Source organism: Eurytemora carolleeae, unplaced genomic scaffold (genome assembly GCF_000591075.1).
Source record: "Eurytemora carolleeae unplaced genomic scaffold, Eaff_2.0 scaffold1611, whole genome shotgun sequence".
In the NCBI taxonomy this organism is placed as follows: domain Eukaryota; kingdom Metazoa; phylum Arthropoda; class Copepoda; order Calanoida; family Temoridae; genus Eurytemora; species Eurytemora carolleeae.
Window position 1 is genome coordinate 29,560 of NW_019397514.1, and position 27,079 is coordinate 56,638.

General features: G+C 32.7%; 2 protein-coding genes across 3 annotated transcripts in view; one reads left to right on the forward strand and one right to left on the reverse strand.

Annotated features, from left to right (window-relative positions):
* Positions 1-279: 279 nt before the first annotated feature.
* On the reverse strand, positions 280-7,428 carry LOC111714688 (uncharacterized). Of its 2 annotated transcripts, XM_023489842.1 has the most exons (5): positions 7,309-7,428; positions 5,455-5,528; positions 3,371-3,447; positions 2,487-2,567; positions 280-763 (listed from the first exon to the last, which is right to left on the reverse strand). In XM_023489842.1, the coding sequence occupies exons 1-5, from the start codon at positions 7,361-7,363 to the stop codon at positions 679-681; spliced, it is 372 nt and encodes a 123-aa protein (XP_023345610.1). In that variant the 5' UTR covers positions 7,364-7,428; the 3' UTR covers positions 280-678. The 2 variants fall into 2 exon arrangements, 1 of the variants encoding a protein (XP_023345610.1); XR_002768035.1 differs by lacking the exons at positions 280-763; positions 5,455-5,528; positions 7,309-7,428 and adding an exon at positions 5,367-5,442 and having other exon boundaries at positions 2,481-2,567.
* An 8,546-nt stretch (positions 7,429-15,974) lies between these two features.
* LOC111714689 (cardiomyopathy-associated protein 5) overlaps positions 15,975-27,079 on the forward strand; it is a gene marked incomplete at its 3' end in the record, with an annotated part of 16,200 nt that continues 5,095 nt past the window's right edge. Inside the window, 1 exon segment of the mRNA XM_023489844.1 lies at positions 15,975-16,017. Coding sequence (XP_023345612.1) covers positions 15,982-16,017 — 36 coding nt within the window.

The following is a 27,079-nucleotide window of genomic DNA, read 5'->3' on the forward strand; positions in this document are numbered from 1 at the left end:
CCCCCCATCACCCACACTCAAATATGACAATTCTCGATTTCCAATGGTACCCTTTACAGTTTTGTTTCATCAAGCATGAATTATATATCTCTGTTAATAAGTTGGAAAACTGGTTATTTTTCCTTGTGATTTCTCTACTAAAGATAGTTCTACTGCCATACAAAAAAAAAAAATATGAATTATCAGAGGTAAACCTTTTTAAACCTAGAAACATGAAATATCTTAAACAAGAAACCATGAAATATCTTAAACCAGGAACCATGAAATACCTTTTTAAACCTAGAAACATGGCAATATCTTCCACATTAATGATCAGATACGCTTTCCTTTAAATAAAAGGATAACCCATTAATAACTTTTAAAATTTAGGGCGGAAACTTTCTTAGATCGAAATTAATTCTTAACTAATTTTCCAATAAATCTAGATTCTATTCTACACAATTAGCTATAAGTGTGACATGCTGGAAAAAGTTTCCAAATGGAATAATAGTCACGTGATCTTTTTTCAACTCATATCTAGCTCTGTGTAGCATCTAAGGGGTAGATAGGTAGTCTATTTAGGCATAGGGCTTGGACTTTGGAGTTCATTGTTGGCCGCGTATAATGGGCAATTTTCTAATTGTTGATATTTTGACTTTTTCACTCAGGCCTTAAAGCTTTTGGAATCTTTTTGGTAAGTCATAATTCTTCTTTATTAAATTTCCTCCATTTGTATAGAAAATGTTTTACCTTCTTGTGTAATAGATAATTCTTATAGCGCTCTCTTATAAATTCACATGTCTTAAATAAGGACAGAAAAAAAGGATTAAATCAAAAACTTTTAAAAAGTCTAAAATTAACAGTTTCCTATATTTGTTCTTGCTTTTTTATGACACTTCTAATCTTTTATCCCAAAACATTGAAGGTTATTTGATTTTTGATAATCTGAGATTTATCCTGATATTAAAAATGGAAGTTTGCTTATTTTACATTCTGTAAAATGTGTATTCTGCCTATGGGAGTACGAAATTTAATAGAAGGGAGAAATAACTGACGCGGTTCGCCCTACCATATGATTATACATGCTTTACAGACGGTACTTCATTTGTATAAGAAATATTCAGAATAGGTTATTGTATACGCGGTAATTGTACATGAGACAAATATTTCTTATACAAATGAAGTACCGTCTGCAAAGCATTTATAATCATATGGTAGGGCGAACCGCGTCAGTTATTTCTCCCTTCTATTCCTTACTCCCTGATTCTACCCAAAAATAAGTATTTTGGTTAAATTCTTTGGTAAAAGACAAATTTTGGCTTATTGTGAACTTGTAATAGTTGTAAAATCATATGCTTCATCAGCGATGTAGACAACTAAAAAATGGTACATAATACATAATCTGAGTACACTGTACAATGTACAGTTTACAATGTACATTGTACAATGTACAGTGATGGGCCTTTTTTAGCTTTTTTTATCCGTTTATTCATCGTTTGTAAACAAGCCATTGCATTCCTGTTTTTTTTCAATTGTTCAAAAAAATTCTGTTTGTTCGTTCTCAAATTTTTGTTCATATTCCATTAGTTTTGTTCGATTTTTCACCGAAGGATTGTTCAGTAAATTCGTTCGTTTAGATAAGTTTTTTTCATCAACATCGTTTGTTCAGTAAAATAAACGATAGTTTCTCTAAACAATCGAAATCGTTCGTCCATCGTTCGTTTTTTCTGAACAACGCCGTCGTTCACTAAAAATTTCGTTTATTCTAATATGATACCCATCTCTNATAACTGGCATTTTTTTAAGCTTTAGTTTTTTCCTTCCACAGATTTTTCCGGGGGTTTATTACATTGCTCCCTTTATAGTAATGTACACAATTTAAATACATCTGAGCAAGGGGTCTATTCAAAGAGAATAGAATATATATTTATCTAACAGCTTTAAAAAATTCGAAATTGAAGTGGATAGTCTAGGGAGCATACTGTATTAATGTATTCTACTGCATCTAATTTGTGAACATTTACATGATGTGTACACTTTGAACTCCCTTTCAGGCTGAAAGGGACTGACAAAATTCATACCGAAGGATTTTCTAAATTCCACTCTAATATATATTCTATTCTCTTTGGGTCTATTGTACTTCTTTGCTACTTATTGTATTTCTTCTCTGCAGTTTTCCCCACAATTCCCACAATAGACTGTCATAATATAATAGGAAAAGAAGAGATATATAACTATATACGTTGTGCATTTTCCTCATTTATGAAGAGTGTGAATACACAGGAAAGTTTACAGTGATCGTATACTGATAATATGAAAAAGTCAACATGCAGCAAAAATGTTTCAATTAAAGCTAAAAATTTGTGAGTTTTCTGCAAGAAAAGAAACTGTCAAAAAAAGAAATTGTCAAAACAAACGACGTTTTCTTTAACATTTTTAATCAAATTCAGGTTTTGAATGTCGTGGATTACTAAAAATGACGACGACAATCTTGATGTGGATTATCCCTAGCGTCCATATTTGAAGTTAGATCATCTTCTGTCCAACTAGTTCGAACTCTATCTCTAACATCTCGATGAGTTCCATATCTTATTACAAATTGATTTGGAATTAAATTTGTTCACAGCTTGACATTAAATCAAATTAATGTTTTTTTTTATTTATAAGGGTGATATTTCCTATTTACAAAGGTACCCTTTGCATTTATATCTGAGTAAAATTGTGTAAGACAGTTTTTTTTTCTTGATAGGTGTTCAATTTTCGTAAATTCGCAAAAAAATCTTAATCAGAAAAAAGAATACATGCCACTTTAAAAAAGGGCCTGATTTAACATGGTAATAAGTTTAAAGTCTTGTTTACTAATCTCTATATCTATCTATCAATGTCGTAGACCTTAGACATTTCAATTATATATTCTGTTAGATCATATAATCTAAGTTTGAAATATCAAAGGTTTACACTATCAGGTAAAAAGATAAAGGGATAACTCAATTCCCTCAAAGACACTATATATTTTCTGAATGATGAATTTTCATTAAGATAAAATTATTTAAAGAAAAAGCCTATTTTTTATATTCTATAAGTTTAATTACATACAATATATATTGCAAGAATTGTAATTGAAATTACATATACTTATGCTGCATGCATATATTTACATGTATATATATACATATATATACATATGTATATATATATATATTATATATATTATATGCAGGCTTCAGTGCGTTTTAAGAAAGCTATAAAGTGTTGAAATCAAAAGAGCGGAAGTGGGATTAAAAAGAGATTTAGGCGAAAATTAATAAAAAAATTTTAAAAAAAAATTGAACAACTGTAAGCAAATACTGTTGAAGTTGTTTAAAAAAATAAGTTAAAATCCAATGCCTACCTATCAAAGGCGCCGTGCCAAACCCATTCTCCATGTTCTAAAATCCAGGAAGGAATTGATTCTTCCATCTTATAGAGCTGGGTTAGAATTAGAGATTAATGTGATTTAATGTTAAGGGTTAGCTAGACTAGAGCGTAATGCAACATTAATTAACTTTAAGGTTGATTACCGTAATGGATTCCAGTGTACCTTTCGTTTTTAACTATTATTAACGATTTTCAGATTATTAACAGTTTTCCTATAGTTTTAATAGATGAGAGCAAAGTCTGAAATGGCGGGGTACTTGTCCTGCGACAGTCAACGACAAAGAATTGTTAACAAGATTGACACATGTTTATTCCAATGCAGGCAAAGCATCAAATTCACAGTACTTCAAATGTGAATTCAAAAAATACAAATTACTTAAAAGGTAAAAAAAACAGTTTTGCAAATCTGTAATATTAAAACTATGTTGGTTAACATGTTTTTTCAAAGCCTTACTACCGTATACAGTTTCAAAAAAAGTATCTGTTTAGCTTATTACTAGCAAAAGGGACAATATGATAAAAAATAAATAGTATGTTTAAGAAACTGACCGTTTAAAGAGACTGTAAGCGTCTTTTTAATTAAGAAACCCCTATTCAAAGATGGCAATGTCCGATTCACAACGATACCCTTAAAATCATTGTCTGATCAAGTATTAAATATCAATATTTATTTTTTAAAACTGCATGATTAATTCTAATTTTGTAATTTATCTAAAAAGGTGACTTGCATATTTCTGCTGCAGGACAGCTTATAGATATTATCAGAAATCATCAGAAAAACAAGTTGGGTTTGTCCTAGAGAACGATTTTTGGAACCCCCCCCCCCCTCCTCCCCCTCCTTTCAATTTTGTACTTGACCACTTTTTTCAGCAAAATCATTTTTATTTATTTTTTATTATTTTAGGGTTAGGTTAGGTTAAGAAAATTTCTGGGCCGCTCCAGCTAGGACAGGCTAAGGGGCCGATCGCCGCGGCTAGGACAGGATAAAGGCCACAGGACCAATTATATCCATGTGCTCCATATTATATTATAGAATTTGAATAAAAGAAACTCAATAAAGTTTCATAATATAAACTTACTTCACAACGCTGGAATTATAACACAAATGAACACAAAAAAAATACTTTATTTGATAATGAAAAAAGGATCAAACAGTTGGTATTAAAATATTGTAGAGACAAAACATCTTGGAGACGAAGTACTCCTTGTACCGTGCTCGGCCAGAGATTGCGAGAACTGGAGAGCCTAACCCGACTCTCCCCTATCTTCATGTTCAACGAACCCAAGCTCTCCCTAGCGTCTGATGCGCTATAGGAAAGTCCCTTGACTTCGTTCTATTAACAGCATGTTTGTATATGATAACAGAACACAAAAAACTAGAAAGGGGTATTATTTCCCCTATGACTATCATATATACAGTTTATCAAAAAACCATCCTTCTGGCTCGGATTACATTATGAGATACATGCACAAAATTGAAAGGAGGGGGGGGGGGGTCCAAAAATGTTCTTTTGGAAATTACCAACAAGTTTAACCCTAGAAAAAATAACATTATCTTCCACATTACTGATCAGATAGAAGTTTACATGTACCGTTGTGAATCGGGCATTGACATCTTTTATGCATGGAGGTTCAGTTGAAATTACGCCTAATAACTCTTTAAATAAAAAACATTGGTTTATTTCCGCAAGGTTGCCCGGGTCTACCTTCTCGTTAATATTTATATCAGTAAATTCATTTACATCTAGTGGAACATTTATTCCTTCAAGACCTTCTAAACCTCCCCGGGCCTACCTTCTCGTTGATATTTATAATAGTATCTTCATCTACATCTAGTGGAACATTTACACCTTCAAGACCTTCTAAACCTCCCCGGGCCTACCTTCTCGTTGATATTTATAACAGTATCTTCATCTACATCTAGTGGAACATTTACAACTTCAAGACCTTCAAAACCTGCTCAGGCCTACCTTCTCGTTGATATTTGTAATAGTATCTTCATCTACATCTAGTGGAACATTTACACCTTCAAGACCTTCTAAACCTCCCCGGGCCTACCTTCTCGTTGATATTTGTAATAGTATCTTCATCTACATCTAGTGGAACATTTACACCTTCAAGACCTTCAAAACCTGCAAAGAGAGTAAAACTTAGACATAGGGGATATACAGGGTTACCCACACATAATGAGACTACAGAGACTACTGTACGGAATTTTTTCAGTCTTTAGTCTTAAATTGCAACTATACAATTTTTTTTATTCTTTGAATGTTTTAATTAGGAAAATACTGTAGTCAAGATAAAAGACAGACTTAAATCTTTTAATGGAAGGTTTTTGGTCGTTATTGAAGTTTCTTTATTTGTGAGTAGTTTGTTTTTACTCTGGAAACTACAGGGCGGTCCAAAAAGGATGAGACTGTAAAGACGACACAGAACTCTTAAATTATGAAGATCTCAAGATTAAATTGAGACTTTAAATTGAGTCTTTAACTGAGACATATTCGTGAATATAATGTAATAGACAAATGTATCTGAAGTCACATTCTTTGTAGGTAACCCTGTATATCTATGGTAATAATTAATTGACAGATAGATAAATATTTCTTAAAACTTGAAAAGTACATATCTATATAAAACACTGCCAATCACGGCATACAAGTTGTTCCTTGAATCCATTATGATGTGGGACCCACTGGTCAAATAACCTTTAAATTCTAGATACAGTAAATTCTAATTTATCTGCGCTTTAAATATTATTAATTATGCGTAATTTATTTTCAAACTGAAGAATCCTTTTAAAATTGCGACTGATGAGAAAAAAACTATAGTATCTACGCAGTTTAAGAGATGAATGATTCTACGCAGTAAAGGATAAAAGATTTATGTTTTTGTCTTTCCTAAGAGATACATACTCAACTATCCTCTTGAAATCAAAATGTTGGACAAATATTTCTTTCTGTAAACTTTAAACTACAGGGTGTCCCAATAAACATGGGAATTCAGTGACGAATTCGATATCGTCTTTTTAAATAATTCTTTGATTTAGAATAGTGATTCCTACTGAAAAAGCTGTGATCTGAAAGAGTTTCGTTTGTTTATGTGTTGACTGCATACGGTTGTACTTAGTAAAATAAGAAAATTGCAGTATACAAACAGTGTAAACTTGTCCGTATTCACTGTTCATCTTGCGGAGACATAATAAAATAAACTCTAGCAGACATAATAATATTATATGGCTTTTGAAATTAGGTATTACAATGCTAATTCATAACAAAGACGATATAGAATTCTTCACTGAATTCCCATGTGTTTGGGACACCCTGTATAAAAGGCATTTATACAATTTTGCAATATTTATTGGATTTTTTTTCGAACCAAACAAGGAAAATAAAATTTGACAAAACTTTCCTTATTCTTGAAAATACAGATAAAATTGATTTTAAATTGAATTTAAATAAATTTGTATTGACTAAAAATTGAAAATACAAAGAATACTTCAAATATAGAGGAAAATAAAAACTTTAAATCAACAAAATTAAATATTTTTTTCCAATGGTAGTTTAGTTGTTCTATACAGTGGCTGACATTAATATGAATACAATGAAGACGAATTTTCCATGTGTGTTTGATTTCCAACATACTTTTTTCATATTTCAGGGTTACAAGCAAACAAAGAGATAGTGTTAATTTATGTTTATGTGTATCTTATGCTGACTGGGGTACGATATCATCACTATCTGCAGATTGACTTTGGAAAAACGCCGGTCTCTTCAGCTAGTATAAGCTATTACAAGACTATATTCAAGGGAGAAGACTTGATTTAAATGCGTCGTATTTTAAAAATGTTAGGTCATCTTTACAGTCTCCCACATTCTGGATAACTCTGAACGAAGATTAAAAAACTCTGTTTACCTACGGTGGAAAAAAATATTAGAAACCCAAATGGTCTATTTCTCGATATTAACATTTTGATCAGTTCTATGTCTGGTCAGTGGCAGATGCTCATCTAAAATAGATTAAAAATAATTATTAAATGGTAAAGTTTAATAACATTTTAATTAAACATGCATCGGCTAGAGCTTAACTCGAAGGGATAGAATTATATAATTGGATTTTCGAATGCAGAGAGTACGTGCTACGTATAACACTAAATTATATTTAAGTTACATCAATTATCTAAAATCATAGACATCTTATATATTTCCAGTAACCCTCCATTTACAGAGTTCCATGTCTGATTCACAATGGTACTCTTATCAACGGTCGTCTGTGCAAGAATGGTCCTAAATACAAAGGAGTTACGAGCTCACAAAGTTTAACCAACAAAGGAAAGGGTGCCATTGTACAATGGGGGGAAAGAGTGTCTTTGTACAATGGGAGGAAAGGGTGCTATTGTACAATGGGAGGAAAGGGTGATATTGTACAATGGGGGGAAAGAGTGCTACTGTACAATGGGAGGAAAGGATGCCATTGTACAATGGGAGGAAAGGGCGCTATTGTACAATGGGAGGAAATGGTGCCAATGTACAATGGGGGGAAAGTGTGCTATTGTGCAATGGGAGGAAAGGGTGTCAATGTACAATGGGAGGAAAGGGTGCTATTGTACAATGGGAGGAAAGGGTGCCAATGTACAATGGGGGGAAAGGGTGCTATTGTACAATGGGAGGAAAGGTTGCTACTGTACAATGGGAGGAAAGGGTGCCATTGTACAATGGGAGGAAAGAGTGTCATTGTACAATGGGAGGAAAGGGTGCTACTGCACAATGGGAGGAAAGGTTGCTACTGTACAATGGGAGGAAAGGGTGCCATTGTACAATGGGAGGAAAGAGTGTCATTGTACAATGGGAGGAAAGGGTGCCATCGTACAATGGGAGGAAAGGGTATCATTGTACAATGGGAGGAAAGGATGCCATTGTACAATGGGAGAAAAGGGTGCCATTGTACAATGGGGGGAAAGGGTGCTATTGTACAATTGGAGGAAAGGGTGCTATTGTACAATGGGGGGAAAGGGTGCTACTGTACAATGGGAGAAAAGGGTGCCATTGTACAATGGGAGGAAAGGGTGCTATTGTACAATGGGAGGAAAGGGTGCTACTATACAATGGCAGGAAAGGGTGCCATTGTACAATGGGAGGACAGAGTGAAGGCCACTTGAAATTACGATTACAGTCTCTTTAAACAAAATAAGACAAGTGGAAAATCTAAATTTGCAACTTTTTATCTGATATAATTAGAATATGAAATATTTAAAATTTTACTTTTTACTAGTTAGATGATGAGGGCCGGTATAGAGATTAAAAATTATTTTATTTCAAAATGGAATTTTAAATTAAAAAAATGAAGATTTCGTTCACCCAGAATGCACTTTAAATCAAAAGACTGAATGCACTTGATCCCTTCTGATTAACTGATGCAATTTTGACCTTGCATTTATAATTCGCATTTCAAATTTGCACTTGCACTTTTTAAATATTTTGTTGCATAATTGTGCACATGTATATTAATAAACAAGTTTTAATTTATCTGACTGCTATCGATATTTTACATTTTGTTTTATTATCGGACAAAGAAAAGTATTTTAAACATTTTGGAATAAAAAAGAATTAAAAAAATAAAACAGATGGCGTTGACGAAAGGTAAAAAAACGCAATTTTTCACCTTTTCCTAAATATTTGAATAAAACAAAAATTCTTTCAAAATATTGTCAAAATTAAGTTAAATAATTTCCAAAATGGTAAATCTCTTAATGATTTAAAAAAGCCAAAACTGGAACGAAAAACAGTAAAATGAAAGACTTCATTAGGAAGATTACTTTAAAATGACAAATATCGTGTTCACGCTAGTTTTACCCTAATGCTTCTTCATGATTCCAGATCCTCAAACATGATTGCAGAACCTTAAACATGATTCCAGATCCTCAAACATGATTCCAGATCCTCAAACATATTTCCATGCAGATCCTCAAAAATAATTCCAGATCCTTAAACATGGTTCCAGATCCTTAAACATGGTTCAAGATCCTCAAACATGATTCCAGATCCTTTAACATGGTTCCAGATCCTCAAACATGATTCCAAATCCACAAACATGATTAAAGATCCTCAAACATAATTCAAGATCCTTAAGCATGGTTCCAGATCCTCAAACATGTTTCTAGATTCTCAAACATGATTCTAGATCCTCAAACGTGTTTTCAGATCCTTAAATATGATTCCAGATTCTCAAACATGATCCCAGCTCCTTAAACATGTTTCCAGATCCTCAAATATAATTCCAGATTCTCAAACATGATTCCAGATCCTGAAACATGATTCCAGATCCTTAAAATTGTTTCCGGATCCTGAAACATGATTCCAGATCCTCAAACATGTTTCTGGATCCTGAAACTTGACTCCAGATCCTCAAACAAAGTTCCAGATCCTGAAACATGATTCCAGATTCTCAAACATGATTCCAGATCCTGAAACATGATTCCAGATCCTCAAACATAGTTCCAGATCCTTAATCATGGTTCCAGATCCTCAAACATTATTCCAGATTCTCAAATATGTTTCCGGATCCTGAAACATGATTTCAGATCCTCAAACATAGTTTCAGATCCTTAAACATGGTTCCAGATCCTCAAACATGTTTGCCGATCCTCAAACATGATTCCAGATTCACAAACATTATTCTTGATCCCAAACATGATTCTAGATACCCAAAAATTGTTCCAGATCCTTAAACATGGTTCCAGATCCTCAAAAATGATTCAAGATCCACAAACATGATTCCAGATCCACAAACATGATTCAAGATCCACAAACATGATTCAAGATCCACAAACATGATTCAAGATCCACAAACATGGTCTCAGATCCTTAACCATGATTCCAGATCTACAAACATGGTTCCAGATCCACAAACATGGTCTCAGATCCTTAACCATGATTCCAGATCTACAAACATGGTTCCAGATCCACAAACATGGTCTCAGATCCTTAACCATGATTCCAGATCTACAAACATGGTTCCAGATCCACAAACATGGTCTCAGATCCTTAACCATGATTCCAGATCTACAAACATGGTTCCAGATCCACAAACATGGTTCCAGATCCACAAACATGGTTTCAGATCCACAAACATGATTCAAGATCCACAAACATGGTTTCAGATCCTTAAACATGGTTCCAGATCTACAATTATGATTCCAGATCCACAAACATGGTTCCAGATCCACAAACATGACTCCAGATCTACAAACATGATTCTAGATCCACAAACATGGTTTCCGATCCTCAAACATTGTTCCAGATCCTTAACCATGATTCCAGATCTACAAACATGGTTCCAGATCCACAAACATGGTTCCAGATCTGCAAACATGGTTCCAGATCTACAATTATGATTCCAGATCCACAAACATGGTTCCAGATCTGCAAACATGGTTCCACAAACATGATTTCAGATCTACAAACATGATTCCAGATCCACAAACATGATTCCAGATCCTCAATAAATGGTTTCAGATGCTCAAACTTGCCCTCTTTAGATGCATCAAAGAAACAAATTTGTTTCAGTAAATTTCAAGATTTTTTTGTAATTTTAACTTTAATTCAAATTCATTTTGATGCTATTTTTGTTTTAGGATATTGTAGTGCCCCTGAGAAGTTGCTGTGTATATTCAGTTTTGTCTCTCTAAACCGGTTTCTGTGTAAACCTTACTATTTACTGCAACCTGACCAGCAGTTGAGTTAGCGTAAAGCTACACGCCTAGGGTTTAGGATCTCTTCAGTTTACTTTATCTTCTATGTGATTTGAAGATTGTTTACGAGATCTGATCGTGTTTTACCCTTAAACTTATTTTTACTGCAAAGTTCATTGAAGAGGTTGCTGCAGAAACGTAGGTATTGGCTTTTGAATGATTTATTTTATCTTGGTAACATTCTAGTTTTAATGCCATTTGCAAATATTTTACACATTGGTTGAGACTTATGTCATTTTTTTAATGAAAATCAATGTCTAATTTGTGCACTGTTAAAGTTTTATAAATTCACGGAATGTTATATAATGCACCTTAAATATTTGTAGTTTTATTATTTAGCTGTAACTTTTATTTTCATTATTGTGATGATGTTTGATTCTTTCTACTCCTTCGGAGAATAGAAGAGTATGGGTCGGACAACTACTCAGAGACGTTCTCCTTCTCATTTCGATTCCAACTCCGGTTTCAAACCTAATTAGAAACCGAGTATTAGGTGAGTTTTATTGTTTGTTCATTCTCCCATCATCATTTGCTTTTTCTTTCAGTTTTCTGGAAGTTTACAGGAATTGTAAGGCCGTATTTTGATTAGTTTTTTTTAACCTGTTTTGTATCCTGTTTATAAACCCAAGTTATAAAATAAATCTAGAATTGTATCTCATCTTTACTCCTTGGACGGCGATACAGATATATCACATAAACTATCATCGAAAAAAAAGTTAAGTTTTCTTTGGAATGCTTAGGGTTTTTGTGTTTGTTAAAGTACAGGATGATAATTCAGAGACGACCGTTTGGAATTTAAAATTTCTGTTTTCTCATGTTCGTGATTTTCTGCAACTGTAACAATTTTTTTGTCCAATTATATAAAAAAAATTAATATTTATGGGTATTTGTGTGTTATACAATATAGCAATTAGACATTATTTTGGCTAAAATTATCCCAACTTTCTATATTTTTGTGTACATTTTTGTACATTTTATCAAGCAGAATGGTGTCCCAATAAACATGGGACTAAAGAGACAACGTTAAAATCTTATTTAATTTCCGATACTTTATAAATGACACAGGGTGTATACCTTCCTTCTTTATATCTGTAGTAAATGCCGTACTCTTAAAAGTTCCTCCCAAACTGTATCAGTCCAGGTACCGCTATCAAAGGCTCTAAATGCCACACAGGGACACAAGCGTATGCTATATAACAGGCTATTTTTACCGTGATACAACCCACCTAGCCCTAAATGCCACACAGAGACACAATTGCGTAGCTATCCAACAAGCTATCAATTTAGTGCTCTAAGGACACAAGCGTAGCTATTCAAACAAGCTATTCAATCGATCTCTATTTATGCTGAGGTAGGATCTCAACCCAAATATTTACAGATACTGCTTAATGTTTATCTCATTTCACAGGGTGGGCTACGTAGGCCTAAGTTGACCCTGCACGACATGCTACGTTTTTATGATAGGTTTTTAGAGTGCCATCTCACGACCACTTGTTGAATATAAAACCCATACTGGAGTTGAGTAAATTACAACTTTTAAAGAAATACTCAAATTTTACACATAAAACATTACATTTATGAATTCAGTCTATTTTTGAAGATTTTGTGTTTTGTATCCCAAGGATCCTTAAATATCCATGAATACAGATTTTTGCTGATTGGTCGTGTACACAATAGAACATGCTGTGGAAAATATCGCATATCATAGGTTTCAATCGATCTCTGTAACTCTCTTATCTATGGTTTTAGGTATAAGTTTACAAAAATAGGTATTTAATAATGTACAATGTACTGCAAGTTTACAGAAAATCATGTTACCGGATATTTATTACTAAGCTTCCTTCTTTTTTATCTTACTTACTTCATATTGTCACTTAATTCCTGGGCATGCATATCGGGACACCCTGTATGTACATACCACGAAATAAACTACAATTTTGACTGTAGTTAACCTTACATATCTCTCTAAAAGGTACAGTTTTGCCAGCTTTACAGATACAATAGGTAGACAGTAGACATACATACACAAATACAACAGACGGACAGCATATATTGTAATGATGTTGTGATTTTGTTGATCTTTTACGATCAGCGGTTCAAGGGATTTTAAGATTGCTGCGATCATAGATATTAGGGGTTTTCAACCCCCCTTTTGTACAGTTCTAATGAAATAACGATTTTATAATGTTTACTTGAAAATGTGGGGAAGAACAAGCCACGCTTATCTATTTTTAACCCAAGCGACGCCAACTCCATTATCTTGGAAAGAGGGTTGGCGCGGGTATCGGCCCAAGGGGCAAGCATAGCTAGGGTTAAATCCAAGGAGGGTGAGGGGAGGTTCCCTGGTAGGAAAACAGTTCGAGACGAACCCTTTCGATGTGAAGACGGGGAATTTTATGAGAAAACTTCCACTGTCAACAATTATTTATTTTTCATTGATCCTATAGTATTTTTTCATTTTCTCTATGTTTGTATAAAGTATAATAAATTTGTAAAACCATGCTTAAATATTTGAATGTTTGAGTTGTTGATAAATTTATTTTTTACCATATTCTAGAATATCTATAGATAGTTAATATATCAGTATCCTTGAATCTACCCTATCTCCAGGTGTATATCTATAGATAGTTAATATATCAGTATCCTTGAATCTACCAAATCTCCAGGTATATATCTATATAGATAGTTAACATATCAGTATCCTTGAATCTACCCTATCTCCAAGTATTTATCTATATAGATAGTTAACATATCAGTATCCTTGAATCTACTCTATCTCCAGGTATATATCTATATAGATAGTTAACATATCAGTATCCTTGAATCTACACTATCTCCAGGTATATATTTATCTATATAATAGTTAAGATATCAGTATCCTTGAATCTACCCTTTCTCCAGGTATATATCTATATAGATAGTTAACATATCAGTATCCTTGAATCTACCCTATCTCCAGGTATATATCTATAGATAGTTAATATATCAGTATCCTTGAATTTACCCTATCTCCAGGTGTATATCTAAAGATAGTTAATATATCAGTATCCTTGAATCTACCCTATCTTCAGGTATATATCTATATAGATAGTTAACATATCAGTATCCTTGAATCTACCCTGTCTCCAGGTATTTATTTATATAGATAGTTAACATATCAGTATCCTTGAATTAACTCTATCTCCAGGTATATGCATAGAGAATAGAATATATAGAGAGGAATTTATTGGAAAAAAGTGTAAAACGGCCATTTTGTTGTACTGTTTCCATACTGCAGGTGTACTTCACATATTTATGCTATATAACCTTTTGGGCCCTGGAATATCATTATATAGAAAATCTAAAATTATTGTTAAAAGAAAACCAAATTATGAAATAGGCTGGTTTCATAATTGACCAATGATCATTTCACATAGACTCTATGCCTTCCACTTTACAAACGATGATNGGCCACTTGCTCTCCGACATCTTGTTAAATAACAACCTTTCCCCGGGTGAAATTCCTCACTGTATTTTTAGGGCCCTGGATTTCCTGGATTTCCACCAATGGGCCCTAGAATATTTTCCAATTACATTGCAAATTATAAATAGTGTATAGCTGTAGTTTGTCCCTTTGGGTCCCAAAAAAATATTTAGGGACTGTAAGCGTAATTTCAAGCAACTCCCCATGCGTATATGGCAATGGCCGATTCACAACGGTACGCTAAACCTTAACAAGAAATTGTCGTTTTTCTAGGTTTAAAGTGATTTATTCTGAAGATTCCTGTATGTTTCCTGTAATGGAAATGCACAAGTTACTTTTGTATAGAACACGCAATTAAAAGTACAATTAGTTTTGAAAATTATAAACATTCGATTATATACAATTCATACTTGATCAGACAAAGCTTTTAAGGTTACAGTTGTGAACTGGGCACTTACATCTTTGCATGGAGGGTAACTTGAAATTATGCTTACAGTTCCTTTAAATAGTAATGGTCATGCTAAGCTGTCAATGCCCGATTCACAACGGTACCCTTAGAAGCATAAATTAGAAAGTCATTTTAATAAAACAGAAAACCGATTTTTTTTCAAATGCGGTTTCTTTACAAAAGTGAGTTTTACATTATTTTTGCAGGAAAACAAAGGATTTGACAGAATTAAGCACTTTTAAACTTCGAAAAACTACAATATTTTTCCACATTATATTGATCAGATAAGGTTGTGTGTACGGAGGTTTCTTTTCAAATCAATAATGTTTCTGAACAATACAACCAATATTTTTTAGCCGCCCCAAAAAGTCATTTTATTTGATTTACCCCAAAGATATATATAAACCAATTCTAGAAAATAATTTTGAAGAAAAAGAAAAATTCAAAGAAACTGCTATATTTTAAGTTTTTCTAACTTTTGCTTTCTGTAAAAATAAATTAAAAATTTAAAAAGTCAATTTTCAGTTGTAATTGGATTACACCACCTGAGAATTGTTGATAATGAGATAAATGCTTGATCTTCTTTTTTATTAATCTCAAGATTAATTTAATCTTTAGTTTGTATCCTAAAAAGTATTCAAAACTTAACCAATAGTGTGGCGAATGAAAAATCTGAAAAATCCTATCAGAATCTTGAAAAATTTAAACTTTATATAAAAAGAAAGAAAAAGAGTGGATTAAGCAGGAAATTCAGAAAAATCGATCAGATCAGATCAGATCGGTAATAAGTGTTTCTTTAGTTCCCAGCTCTGTATATTACATGTAAAGCCGCGTGGTATTGTTGATGCAAGGGGTAGAGATGCTCAGGAAAAATCCGTCAGAAATTTAACGCGGAAAATCCGCAAAGTTTGCTCAGTCCGGCGCAGGATGTTTGACCGTGCGCACGTGGTTCTTTTACTGCTGGTGAGAATAAATTAGTGATTTCAACTCTAAGTGTAGATAGAATATTTATGATGTTAATTTTTCAAGTTTAAACTTAAAAATCCAAGAAATATTAATTTGATTAAGTATAGGACTATACAGACTATATACAATAATATTATCAATTATATCTATTGAAAATAAAAATAAAAATTAAAAAATTATTATAGGATCAAACCCGAGATTCTCAGGCTCCTGTGGGATATTTTCGTTTTTAAATTGGTTGCGTTTTTGTTGAATATGATCAATTTAAGCCTACTACTTTTATACAAAATTGTATATATATATATATATATATGAATTTTCTTATAAATTTGACACAGTTTTATATCAATTTCTCGAGACAGGAACATCAGATAGATGTCTTATAGATATCGTTCAAGTCCTGAGATTCCCAGCTTTCAGCCTATACCCCCCTTTCATTTTTACTTTACACTCCCTTTTAGGATCCAAGAAATATCATTTTGATAAAGTATAGGACTTGCTAATATTAGAAATAACTAATAAGTAAACAATGGAATGCATAAGAAATTTTTTTTATATCACAATCAAGAAACTTTAAACAGTTTTAAACAGTTGTTAGCCATCTTTACTTTTGTTTTGATGTTGACATACAAATGCTAAATTAATTAGTGTAAACATATTATGTATCATTTCCTCTCAGAAAAATTAAAATCGATGTAAATTTAAACCCCCGAGGGATTCAATGATAAACCCGAGGGCGCAGTTTACCATTGAATCCCGAGGGGGTTTAAATTTCCATTGATTCTAATTTCTCTGAGATTAAATGACATTCCTTTGTAAAAAATAACAAATTATTTTTATTATTTATTATTATTTTTAAAAGGGGCGGGATTAAATGAAAATTGTTGCATACCAAAAAACCAGAAATGTGCAATGCATCAGTTTAATGAAACACAAAATGTTTCCGATTATTACAAATTTGCTTAAAAAGGGAAGGGGGGGGGGAGAATTAATTCTAAGGTTAATAGTCGTTAATGATCGCCAAAAATTAAGAAACGGCCTTCCATCGTTAACGAAATTACAAATTGATATCAAAAACTACTAACAAGTTTTTTCTATTTTGAAAAAGTATCCTAGTTAAAACGATTGGTTTTTTTCAACGTTAACGAATAGTTTCTCCTGTCAACATTGAAAATATAAACCCAACACAACCTTAGACCAGCCAGTTTATAGGCAGTGTTAGCCTTGACCTAGTGCATACGTACATCTTTATGGACATTATATATATAAATATATAGATAGATAAAGATATAAAGATAAGAACGTGTTGGAAGGAAGGTATAGGGCTACCCACCAAATAATTACTAATTGTTATTTCAATATGTTTTTTGGCTTCCTTGGGTATTAAATAGTTTAAAAATATCAATTTCATAAGATTTGAAATAAAAATTATGTTTATTAGCACATTCGATCTCCTAAATTACGAAATTTTCCATAATTTTTCGGTTAAATACAATAAAATATTATGACAATGTCTTTATTTTGAAGATTGTTCATTGATCCATTCATTTACTCGGCAATTAAACTTTTAAACATTTTTCAAAATCCATTCTAGATTTTATTACTTTTAAAAAGATTTAAGTAAAAAGAATTATTTGTCTATCAGTCTATCTGTCTACATGTATGTCTATCACATCTGCCTCTTTGTCTATCTGTCTATCTGTCATGCATGTATGTCTATCTATCTTGCTATCTGTCTAAATGTATGTCGTAAATGTCTGTCTATCTGTCTAGATGTATGTCTATATCTATCACATCTGCCTATTTGTCTATCTGTCTATCTATAAATCTCTCTATCTGTCTATATTTATGTCTATCTATCTGTCAATCTATCTACATGTATGTCTATGTATCTATAACATCTCCTTATCTGCCTATCTGTTTATATGTCTATCTGTCTATCTGTCTGTCCGTCTATCTGTTTTTCTGTCTATCTGTCTATCTGTTTTTCTGTCTATCTGTCTATCTGTCTATCTGTCTATCTGTCTATCCGTCTATCTGTCTATCTGTCTATCTGTCTATCTGTCTATCTGTCTATCTGTCTATCTTCCTATCTGTCTATCTGTCTATCTGCCTATCTGTCTATCTGTTTATCTGTCTATCTGTCTATCTGTCTATCTGTCTATCTGTCTATCTGTCTATCTGTTTATCTGTATATCTGTCTATCTGTATATCTGTCTATCTGTCTATCTGTCTATCTGTCTATCTGTCTATCTGTCTATCTGCCTATCTGTCTATCTGTTTATCTGCCTACCTGTCTATCTGTTTATCTGTCAATCTGTCTATCCGTCTATCTGTCTATCTGTCTATCTGTTTATTTTCCTTAAATCAACATCAGATTGAAGCACTAAACAGTGTTTAAATAAAACCACAAATAAATGTTGTTTTCTCAATGTTTAACTGGTCCTTGAACTCTGAATAAACACATGTCTATCTATCATTAACCGTCTTATTCAAGCATATAATAGACGTTTATATCTACTATGCGCGCCATATTTTCTTGTAAAACCAAAAATTCACCAGATTTTCTATTATCATGATAAGATTTTCGAATTTTCTTTAAACTGTATATTAAATAAGCAGACAAAGCATTAAGCAATACAAATCATAGTAATACAAAAGTTTTGCAAATAAAAAAACAGATTACACCCCCCCCCCCTCGGCAATACTAATTAAACAAAGAGAATAGAATATATATTAGAGGGGAATTTAAAGAATCTCTTGGTATGATTTTTTCAGTCCCTTTCAGCCTGAAAGGGAGTTAAAAGTGTACAAATTATGTAAATGTCCACAAATTATATGCAGTAGAGTACATTAATACAGTATGTTCCCTAGACTATACCATTTCAATTTCGAATTTTTAAAGCAGTTAAACAAACTTTAAAATAAATTAGGTGATTAAAAAAAATCATTTGATTTATAGTTATAACGGAATATTATCGTTTGTAAAGTGAAAGGCTAGAGTCTATGTAAAATGATCATTGGCCAATTATGAAATCAGCCTATTTCATAATTTGGTTCATATTAATTTTAGATTTTCTATAAAATGATATTCCAGGGCCCAAAAGGTTGTATAGCATAAATATGTGATGTACACCTGCAGTATGGAAACAGTACAACAAAATGGCTGGTTTACACTTTTTTTTACTAAATTCCCCTCTAATATATATTCTATTCTCTTTGTAATTAACAACAACAACAGTCTGTCAAAATGTTACCAATCTGTCAAACATTTTCGATATCGGTGACCTTGCCTCAAACATTTGAAATTCACAATATTCCGAAGAAAACATCCTTAGGAAAAATTCTGAATTTTCTAAGGGTTTTCATTTCTTAAAAAATTACCCCCCCCCCCCCTCCTTTGAAAATCGTTTTTTTCAAAGACGTCTGGAGCGCAATACATTTGTTGAGAAAAATGAATGATTTTAAGAAATATAATTGTAAATTTTGTGTAAAAATTTCCAAAAGGATGAAATCAAATAATGTATTATTAAATCGAATTTTATTAAACCATTCTACCGTGTTTAATTTTTGGTCCAATTTCTTAAAATATTGGTTTCCTAAATATTGATTTTCAGAGTTGGTTTTCTCGTCGCTGTATAATTTATTTGGAAACAGTTTTGTCTACTTTTTGTATGGTATTAACCCTAACCCAATTGGGCTATATTTTGTCCCTCATGTATGGTATTAACCCTATCCCAGTTGGGCTATTATATTTTGTCCCTCATGTATGGTATTAACCCTATTCCAGTTGGGCTATATTTTGTCCCTCATTTATGGTATTAACCCTTTCCCAATTGGACTATATTTTGACCCTCATGTATGGTATTAACCCTATCCCAGTTGGGCTATTATATTTTGTCTCTCATGTATGGTATTAACCCTATCCCAGTTGGGCTATATTTTGTCCCTCATGTATGGTATTAACCCTATTCCAGTTGGGCTATTATATTTTGTCTCTCATGTATGGTATTAACCCTATCCCAGTTGGGCTATATTTTGTCTCTCATGTATGGTATTAACCCTTTCCCAATTGGGCTATATTTTGTCCCTCATTTATGGTATTAACCCTATCCCAGTTGGGCTATATTTTGACCCTCATGTATGGTATTAACCCTATCCCGGTTGGGCTATTATATTTTGTCCCTCATGTATGGTATTAACCCTATCCCAGTTGGGCTATATTTTGACCCTCATGTATGGTGTCAACCCTATCCCAGTTGAATTTATGGATTTGGTAAAATACGAAGAATTTTGTGTTTTTATATTTTAATATTTTGCATCTTCAGATGATTTGAAGATAGTTTTGAACAGTCCTTTAAAGTTTTTCCTCAATAAATGTTTTTAAGTATTTGAAAAATCACAACCGCAAATACAGGTTTACCCGCTAAGGATGAGATTAAAAAGGCGACCCAAAAATAGGACGATCTCAATGCTGAATTTGGTCTCCAACAGTCTACTAAATGGGTTGCTAAAGAAATGAAAAAAAAACTTGTTTTTGAATGAAAGAGGTTGTAAGAAAGAGAAAAGTTGTATCTAATTCTAATCTCAATTTAACTGTATGTGTCCCACCTCTCATGCATGCATTACCTAAATTGTCCTTGTCAATGCAGTAATTAACGCCTATAGCATAAACGGAATACATATGTATATGAATGAAAACATATTTTCGCATAAGATATAGACATAATCTAATGTTTAAGAAAAAAAATCTGAATTTTGCTTATATCAATTTAAGTGGGGGGGGGGGGGGGGTAAAGGAACCCCCACCCCATAAAATGTATATTGCCAAAACAGTAATGATTCACCTAAACCCTGTTATTAACTATTTATATTAACTGTTATTTTGGTTCGCAGTGTTATAAAGTTTTTGGACAAAAATTTTCTCTTTATCGAGAAGGTTCAAGCTTTTTTAGATTTTGTCCCGAGCTTTAGCGAGAAATCCAAAACTTTATAGCACTTTTTGAAACGATTGTGTACTTATCTAAATGTCTTTAGATCAAATAAGCTTTGAAACAAAACAGAAGTAAAACAATTAGGCTGATTAAAAATTTATTTTCATTTCAATTGAAAAAAAAATATTTTGGAAATATGATAAATTTTTGGGAGAAAATCCGGGAACCAATCAAAACTTTATATAGCACTGCACGTGCAGCTAATGTACAGCTAATTTAACTTACTTAACTACAGTAGGTAGTGACCTAATTTAAATTCATTTTATTCGATCCTGCAGTTCACACATTGATAACCAAGGAATAGGAAGACGACATTATAGCTAAACTTAAGCGTATTTGATGGTGTTACAAAGCAAATAGTTGTATTAGAGACACTTAAAAAATCACTTTTTTAGCTAAATGGGTCTGTTTACACAATTGCTTTTTAAAGTCTTCTTCTTTCTATTTTAGAGTTTTCTGGTTATTACACTGTAAATTATTGCTTGCTCCCTGTTCTGTACAGCCCAACCTTCCACTTCCCCTCCCCACCGTGCAATTTAGATTCCATCAAATACTGATCGTCGTAAGATTAGATACAAACATATTCTCTCTATAACCAAAGTTGTATAAAGGTTGGTTACTCTCGATGCGCTCCAATGTACGGAAAATGTCGTCTTCTAAGATAGATAGATAAAAACGATATATGACGTTACTCATTATATAGAGCCGAGAGTGACGTCATATTAGGTTTGTGTCTATCTATCGTAGGAGACGACATTTTCCTTACATTGGAACGCAAGAGAGTAACTAACCTTATTTTACAACCTTGCTCTATACGCAGTACACAAACCTACCTACAGTTTACTATAAACCTTGAAACATATCAAGATCTAAGATGTCACATGTTGATCAAATTATCTAAATTACTATCTCTCAACCACACACATTAGATGATTCAGATACAACAGACACTGTATGTTTGTTTGGATATCTGATCATAACTCAGGAACCCCTTGACTAATTTGCCTCAAACTTTGATTGGGTAACTCGGAAGATAAACCTGAATGTTTTTAAATTGGATTAGCTTTTCAGATTTTAAATTAAGTGGTTACACTTCTATAGGGAAAGATAGCTAAGATCATAGTTTACGACTAAGCGCGGGTAAACGGCGGGATTAACTGTGAGTACCCTGGGTTCTAAAGCTAGTACACAACTTTTCTTGTTTTTGATTAAGATATTTAGATTGTGTATATACTTAATATTTTGGCTTGAAGCCTTTGTTTATAAATGTCACGGGCGTTTTGAGAAAATGCGTTAAATCGGCCAATTTACCTTAATTACAATATGACGCGGTTAAAGCGTTGTTATAATGGGGGGTGGGGTGGGGGAATTTAACATCATTATTGTAAACACATGGTCATTCCCATCTTGTTTATTTTAGAAAAGTTTTGACAATGTAACAAACATAGAAAATAAGAATCCCCATTGCTATATCAATGCTCTGTTTTTAAAAGTCATTCCTGGTATGTTTTACTTTTATGTGAAACAGTAAGAAATATCAAATGACTCATAGCACTTTGAAATTACAAATATTTTTTTGAAAATAACAAAATTTTTAAAAAATTGAAATAATTCTATCAATAAAATTGAGATAAGTAATATGTTTCTACTATTTAAAATTAAATTCAGTATGTTTTAAATTTTGTTTAATGTTTATTTAAAAGTAAACTTAAAATAAAAAGAATTCAGATTCATATTCAGAGCCTATTAAAACTTGAAAATAAAAACACTAATTGAATTAATAAAAGCAATCCATAAAACGTTTTGAGACATTGTCTTGTAAACTGTATTAATTGATTTAATTAATAAATACAACGGAATTGAGCCTTTGCCACAAACTCAAATTTTTAATCCTAATATCTTTACAACCTTATTGTGTAAACCTTGATGTTCATAACTCTGTTCTAACAAAAGTCATATAGTTTGAAATATCTGAGGTCTATCATTTTGGGTTGTAAATATGTATGGATGAGAAAATCAGTGTTTATGGCAAAACTCAATTCCTTCCCATGGACCGAATTTAATTAATTTGAACTACTGGTTCACATTGAATCGCCGATTCAAATATTTTCTTAATCTGTTTTTTTTACTCGGAGGTTCAAATGTGATTCAACAGTTAATAGTTCAACGACGTGGCTCAAATTCTTTAAATCCGGTTTAAACAATCTCAGATTAAAAACAACAGGTATCACTCCCATATGCTTAGCCCATTAGCGCCTCATCCAATCAGGGTTCAGTCATGTGTTTGTTGTCTATTCTGAACCAATATAGGAATAGTATGGGGTAACACCTATATCTTTCTATATCTCTCTCATTATTCAATTAGAGATAAATCCTTCTATCGGCGCTATCAGTAAATGGAAATATTTACTTCTGATGAAACTGTAGTGATAAACTTGACGTCATCTTCTTCATTCTAATTCAAGGAAGCTGATTCCATACAATTTTAATAAACACACTTCTAGGTATAAATCTTGTTTTCATGTTTTAGTCAAGTAAACATCTTAAGTTGTAAACCAAATCTATTTTGAATTTTTTTCAACTCTAAACAAAATGGAGGGTACGACTTTTTGTAGTGACTGCTCAACAAACTAAAACTACTTAACAATTTTGTACATCAGAATTCAAAATGGCGGCTTGAAAAACATCATTTAGATTCTAAATTTGTTACAAGTATTTATGGTTTTGAAAACCCTGAGAAAGAAACATCATCGTAAACTCCGGTTCTTTTGTTTGTTTTTAATCTTTGTGAAGAAACAATCTCAAGAACTGACGAGGGTCAACCCAGACCGATCAATATATTTTCAATAAATGTGGAACTAACATCTACTCTTTTACTCTACAGAGGTTTGGTCCATCACCATCACCGAATTTTAAATCTTTTGAAGTACCAGACCGAACTTTAGGCAGCTCACTGTAATTAAAATGTTTTTTAAAAATTGATTTTTACCTTTAAAGCCTAAAGATAAAACCAAGTGCGCGCGTATAGTTTAGAATGTACATGTTTAGGGCTACAAAAAAGCGCGCTTTGGACACTTTAAAGTCAACTCTGTCTTGAAAATTGATGCAAAATTTCAGAGCCAGCTGGTTTTATGTAAACTAGAGCAAGTTGTACAATATACAAAATGTATACATAAATGCATCTTTTTAACCTTTTTTTAAAGTGCTTTTTGCAATTTTGAACATTGAAATGTCAGTTCAGATCTTTTCCATGAAAGGGCCAGATTGGAAATTTCATATTTAACAGAATTTGATTATAAATGGAAAAAAATTCACATCAAAAATACTTTTTATCATAAACTCACTTAATCAGCTACTACATCAACCCCCCACCCCACCCCAAATTCCCCCTGCTCTCTCAATTAGTAAAAGCTAAAAACGATACTAGAAAAAAAATAGATGGCCCCCTAAAAATAAGATTTAAACATTATTCTAAGCCCCCTTCCCTCCCCAATTCTTTTCCCAATGCATTGTAAAAGACTTTTAACTTATATAATTTATTTCCATTAAATTTTTTAATATTTCTATGATATCAGATGAAAATATTTTAATATTTCTATGTTTCTTCTTCACTTTCTTCTTGTTCATCTTTCATGCATCTTTCAATCATATATCGGCTAATTTAAAAAATATCTTGTCAATTAGCCACTACAGTCATTGTAAAAGATTAATTGTTATTAAATCTTAATTTTAAATGTTTGAATATAAATCAAAATTTTAAATTTATTTATGACTCTTCTACATATTTGGCAAATTAATCTTGTATAAAATCTTTAACCTTTTTTTTTTGGGGGGGGGGGAGCCACCCCTCTCTTTTAATTTCTTCTCCATAACTTAAAAATGGTTTACAAAAGAGCGCTCAAACTTTTTAGGACGTAGTATAGGGTAAACGACGGATAGATGGCCATGTTGGCTGTCTCAAGAAAAGTCTACATTTTTTGTATGACGGTCCCCCCCCCTCCCCTCGCTTTTTTAAAACCTTTTCTTCAGACAATTGCTTAGGGTTAAAAATAATAGAACAAATTGTAAACCTTTAAAACAATATAATAAAGCTGATGAAGGACCTTACAGTAAACTAAGCACATATGTTCCAATCAAACTGTTGATTAAGATGAGTTTAGATATTTCGTAACTTTTATCTTTTCATGACATATGTATCAGCATCTACAGCATCTGTATCTGTATCTACTATCTATATTTGTATCTATATCTGTATTTGTATCTATATCTGTATCCGCGATTGTGTATCTGTTTGCAAATTTATCCACAGGACAAAATTAAGTAAAAACCCATAATATTATTGATTATGTTCATCTTAGTTTTAAGAAAGTTGGTTTGGAATACATTTTTTAAAAGTTTTTCCGATTTTATTAAACCTTACATTAATAGTGTTCACCAGGGAATAGGAATAAAGGGAAGGGAAATGGCGCTGGTCTACCTACAGTACACACCTTTGGTACTTTAAACTAACACACACTCTTTTGGTACAGACACAAACACATGACGTTTCCGCCCCCTGGTGTTCACTGTCTTTTAAAAGTTGATGTCCTTTCTTGTTTACAATGAGAACAAACGTGAAATCACTGGTTTCCATGTTACTACCCTGTATTACATTAACTGGCAGAAATTTTGTTTACATATGCTTCCAGTTTGAACCAAAACATTGCAGTACGGACAGTACGGTCTGATTGTATTTAACAAGAAATATATAATACATAATAGTTTGATTTCGAACAAGCGTGCAGTCAGTATATGTACAGTGTGTAGATTATAAACCATAAAGATATTATCAATTCTGTCAAATCATTGTTAAGTACAAATCTTAACGGGCCCAAGGTTATAATACAAGGAAAGTTATTTTAGCGATGTGCTCATCTTTTGTATTGCAGTTTACTGTCTCTGGGCGGTAATGTAAACACAAGACGGATGTCGAAGCCTGATGTGCACTATAGCTTCAGTAGAAGTAAATATTTCCATTTACTGATAACACCGAAATAAGGTTTCATATTGGATAATGAGATAGCTAGAATGATAAATGTTACCGCCATACTATTTCTATTGGTTCAGAATAGACAACAAACACATGACTGAACTCTGATTGGATCAGGCGCTAATGGACTCGGCAAACTGGAGTGGTGGGATCCATATTTCAAAAAAATCAATGAAATATTCTGGCCATAGGAAATTAATATGTGAATTATCAAAGTTATAAAAATGTAATGCTTTTAACCTCCTCAGATACAAAACGAACACTGATGCATCTATTCTTGTTTACGAATTCCGCCCAGGGAGAACTGGTTTCAATATGTACGCAGAGTATAAGCAACTGCAATTAACTTTCCTTGCATTATAACCGTGGTTCCTTGGTATATATTTTCATACTTACAGTAAACAATAGTTGGATTTCGAACAAGTGTCCGAGACAGTATATACAGTGTGTACACCATGTCCACAGATTTTTGACAACTTGAGATTTTCTTCTCTTTTTAATATTGTTGAGAAAGAGAAAATATTAAGAAAACAAAAAATTATCCTAATGTTAAACATCGCACTTGTGTGTAGTAGATTATATAAATCATACAGATATTTTCAATTCTGTCAAATCATTGTGTAAACCATAGATCTTAACGGGCCTATAACAACTCATTTTAAGGGAAATGCGTTAAATGCCTGATTCACAACAGTACCCTTTAGAACTGTATCGGATTAAGATAAGGAATATATCGTCATTTATCTCTCTTAAATTCTTTAGATATCTTTAACATCGCCCCAATTGAGAACAATTCCTGGAAAATCGGGGGAACGCCCCTGGAAAACCGGGGGAACGCCCCTGGAAAATGTTGTACGCCGCCCCTGCCGGCGTGAATGGAATACGCCCCTTTGTAAATGGAGGGTCACTTGAAATTACGTTGACTGGTCCCTTTTAATGGTTAAAAGGACCCCTACTGAGCTAGAAGAGTTGTGAAACAGTTATGAACAATGTCTCGATCAAGTGTAACTATTTAGAGGAAGTATAGGGGGGGGTG

Excerpts from the sequence above, each read along its gene's own strand:
- LOC111714688 (XM_023489842.1), bottom strand. The coding sequence starts at position 7,363 with ATGTTAATATCGAGAAATAGACCATTTGGGTTTCTAATATTTTTTTCC. Across the intron at positions 5,529-7,308 it reads AATATTTTTTTCCACCGTAG|GTTTTGAAGGTCTTGAAGGT; the intron begins GTAAACAGAGTT and ends CTCTCTTTGCAG. Across the intron at positions 3,448-5,454 it reads TTACAAATATCAACGAGAAG|CTCTATAAGATGGAAGAATC; the intron begins GTAGGCCCGGGG and ends ATTCTAACCCAG.